Genomic DNA, 3,284 nt, shown 5'->3' on the forward strand with positions numbered 1-3,284 from the left:
AGTGCTGCCTTCTGCCCTAGCCCGCAGCTGGGAAAGATGCCCACCTAGTTTTGCAAATGGCTATGATGAATCACGGCCCTCAAAGGCAAGTGTCAAGCTGACCTAATCCCCGGGTGGGGCAGAGTGCTGGCCATGAGATCGTCCACTGTCCACCCCACGTGCTTCTGTGGACACGTCTGGCTCACATTTTCAGGTTTTATTAAAAATGAATCCCAAGGGCTCCCCAAAGTTGTCTCACATGATCAAAACTCATCTAAGGAGAGAAAAATGGAGGCAGTGAATCCACAAAGTTGACCGAGGGCAGGGGGCAGGGAGCAGGCAGGCCCTACGTGCCTCTCTGGTTGGGGCTTTGGGTCAGACAAGCCCTGAGGAGCCCATACTCCTATAAAAGGTTCTAGGGACTGTTCTAAGCCGTGAGCCGGGAGACTGTCTGTCATCCTCAGAGGGAGGAGGGTCGTGCCCTGGGTGGGGCTTGAGCCTCTCTTAACAAGAGATCTACTTGGAGAGCTCTGGGACTTCAATTTGCAGGGAACTGGACAGAGAAAAGGGGAAGGGGAGGTTGTTTCAGGCAACAGGGTTCACAAAGTCATCATCTGGCTCCTGAATGTCCAGATTTCCCATAGGAGATAAGAATTAAGTGGAAAATGAAGTCTAAAACTTGTAACATGACCAACAAGTCACTGGTTGATTGGGCTTGTGCCTGAAATATTTCCTGCAACACTTGATTAATACAAAGTAATATTCTCAATGTCTAGGTGGATTTAAAACATAATTATAAACTTGTTTTATATAATGATAAATATATACTTTTATTTTATAAAAATATTTTATTTTATAAAATATATATTTCTAAATATATATTTATATATAATATATAAAAATATATATGAAATGGCATAGATATTTCTTTCTGTGTGTGTGTGTGTATATATATATATATATAGTAGTGATGTGTATATGTGTGTATGTATACATACACATGCACACTTCTTTTTTTACAATTTTCAAATGCTTTGGGCAGAAGAGGTAAATTTAATGGAACTTTAAAACACAACTAAATGGTAATTAAAATAATATATGTCAAAACTCATAGGAGATAAATATATTGCTTTTATCAAATGTTTTAGTTCATCTAATGAGATTCAGAAGATATTATGCTACATCTATAGATTTTTTTCTTAATTTATAAATGGCCCTTGCATTATTGAAATAAATCCAACTTTGAGTATCTCTTTTGTTACAGTACTATATTTGGTTTGTTAATATTTTATTTAGAGATTTTGCAACCATGGTCACACTTGTGTCAGAACTTTTTTTATACAGTCTTTGTTTGGCTTGGTGTTGAGGATATAGTGACCTCTTACGATAAATAGATGGAGGGGGGTGGTTATTCCCACTTTCACATATTCTCTGAAATAGGTGTATAAGATTGGGAGAACAGGCTTAAGAGGTGGCGGCATCCGCGAGGAGAGCCATGGATCAAGCCGCCAAGGTTTTGCAGCTCTTTAAAACACTGCACAGGACCAGAAAACAAGTTTTTAAAAATGATACCAGAGAATTAGAAGCAGTCAGAATAAAGATAAATGAAGAATTCAAAAGCAATAAAAGTGAAACTTCTCCTCAGAAAATAGAAGAGCTAATTAAAATAGATTCCGATGTTGAATTGTTATTCCAAACACCTGTTATACAAGGTGTTCACACAGACCACAGTACACTGAAATTGATACCAAGGAAAGAAAATGTGCTATATTGTGACTCACCAATTCAAAAACAATGAATTTCTAGGATAAAAGCAAGTCTTTGCACTTTTTAATTTTAAAATATATAACTTGTAAAAGTCAAAAAAAAAAAGATTGGGAGAACAGTTATTTAAAGTAATCTCCTAAAATCTCACTCATGAAAACTATGCAGGCCTTTGAGCAAAGGTTGTGACCTTCAATTCAAGATGTTTAATGTTTCTATTTCTTCTTAACTACATTTTGATAAGTTATCCTCTCCTAGAATTTGTCATTTAATCTATATTTACATGTTTATGCCAAAATACTGTCAAGGTTATCTTTATCTTACCATCTCTGCTCTTCTGCATTTAGGGCAAACTTTCTAATATTTTATTTTTGTGACTATATTTTTGTCTTTTATTAATCTCTTCATAGACTTTTTTTCACATTGTTATGATATTATTAATTCTATCTTTACCTCCTTCTTCATTTATTTATTTGTTTTTAAAAGATTTATTTATTCATGCATACAAGCACCTGGGTACAGGCCAGATGTGCAGGAGGGTGAGAGGATCCACCAGAGACAGAGTGGGGAGCAGAACAGGCAGACTGACCAAAATACACTGCTGCGGGGAGCAGCTGGCAAGACAAGAGAGGTTTCTGCCGCCACAGGTGGGAATTTCCCTGCCGGTGGGAATGGAACCCAAGCTGCAGAGGCTGTAGACAGCTTTACAGCGCTGCACGCAACCGCCTGCACCACCAGGAAGGCCCTTCATTTATTTTTATTCTTAACTTCTTTCTGGAGTTACCGCCCAAAATTCTCAAGTTACATACTTACCTCCTCAAGCTTCGGCCTTAATTTTCTAAAACGTTTAAGGTGTATTTTAAGAACAGCATTTAAAAATGTTTTGGCAATTTCCCATGAATGTTGATACATTATTTTCATTATCATTCAGTTGTATTTTAACATTCCATTAAATTTAACTCTATGCCCATTTTTTTTAAATTGGGTTCTTTGTTTTCTTTTTGCTGAGTCATATGAGTTCTTTGTAGCTCTTGGCTGTCAATCCCTTGTTGGGTGTGCGAATATTTTCTCCCATTCAGTAGGATATCTTGCCATTTCAATGATCGGTTCTTCCACTGTGCAGAAACTTTTCAGTTTGATGTAGTAATGCTTAAATTAAAAACATTGTTTTGTGACATAAAATGTCTTTGAGGTGACATTGTTGAGTCCAGTTTCTTGTTATTCTCACTTTTGGTTTTAGCTTTTGTCTGCCCGACAGTAAGTTGAGTAGGACCCTTAGGGAAGGAGCATGTTGATGGGACTCAGGAAAGACAAGAAAAATGCTAACTGTGGTCCCTGCTTAAGAAAGAAAAGCCTGATTACCCCCTCGCCCAAATAAATGATAAGGGATAATCAGTTCCACCTCCTGAGTATTGATGCATACTCAGCACTCTGCTTGCATTTTTTCACCCAGCCCTCACAACTCTTGCCAGTAGAGTCCAGCACTACCCTTGTGTTATAGACGAAGAGAACACATCCTCAGTAAGGACTCAAGTACACCC

The 3,284-nt window shown here is 37.7% G+C and overlaps 1 protein-coding gene across 1 annotated transcript; it reads left to right on the forward strand.

The window, feature by feature from the left end:
* Nucleotides 1-1,474: 1,474 nt before the first annotated feature.
* Nucleotides 1,475-1,777, forward strand: LOC311166969 (complex III assembly factor LYRM7-like; the record flags this gene model as incomplete). Its single annotated transcript, XM_084227691.1, has 1 exon — nucleotides 1,475-1,777. One exon carries the CDS (start codon nucleotides 1,475-1,477, stop codon nucleotides 1,775-1,777), a length of 303 nt encoding a protein of 100 aa, XP_084083817.1.
* Nucleotides 1,778-3,284: the final 1,507 nt, after the last annotated feature.

This window comes from Talpa europaea (assembly GCF_964194135.1).
Source record: "Talpa europaea genome assembly, chromosome: 2".
Classification (NCBI taxonomy): Eukaryota; Metazoa; Chordata; class Mammalia; order Eulipotyphla; family Talpidae; genus Talpa; species Talpa europaea.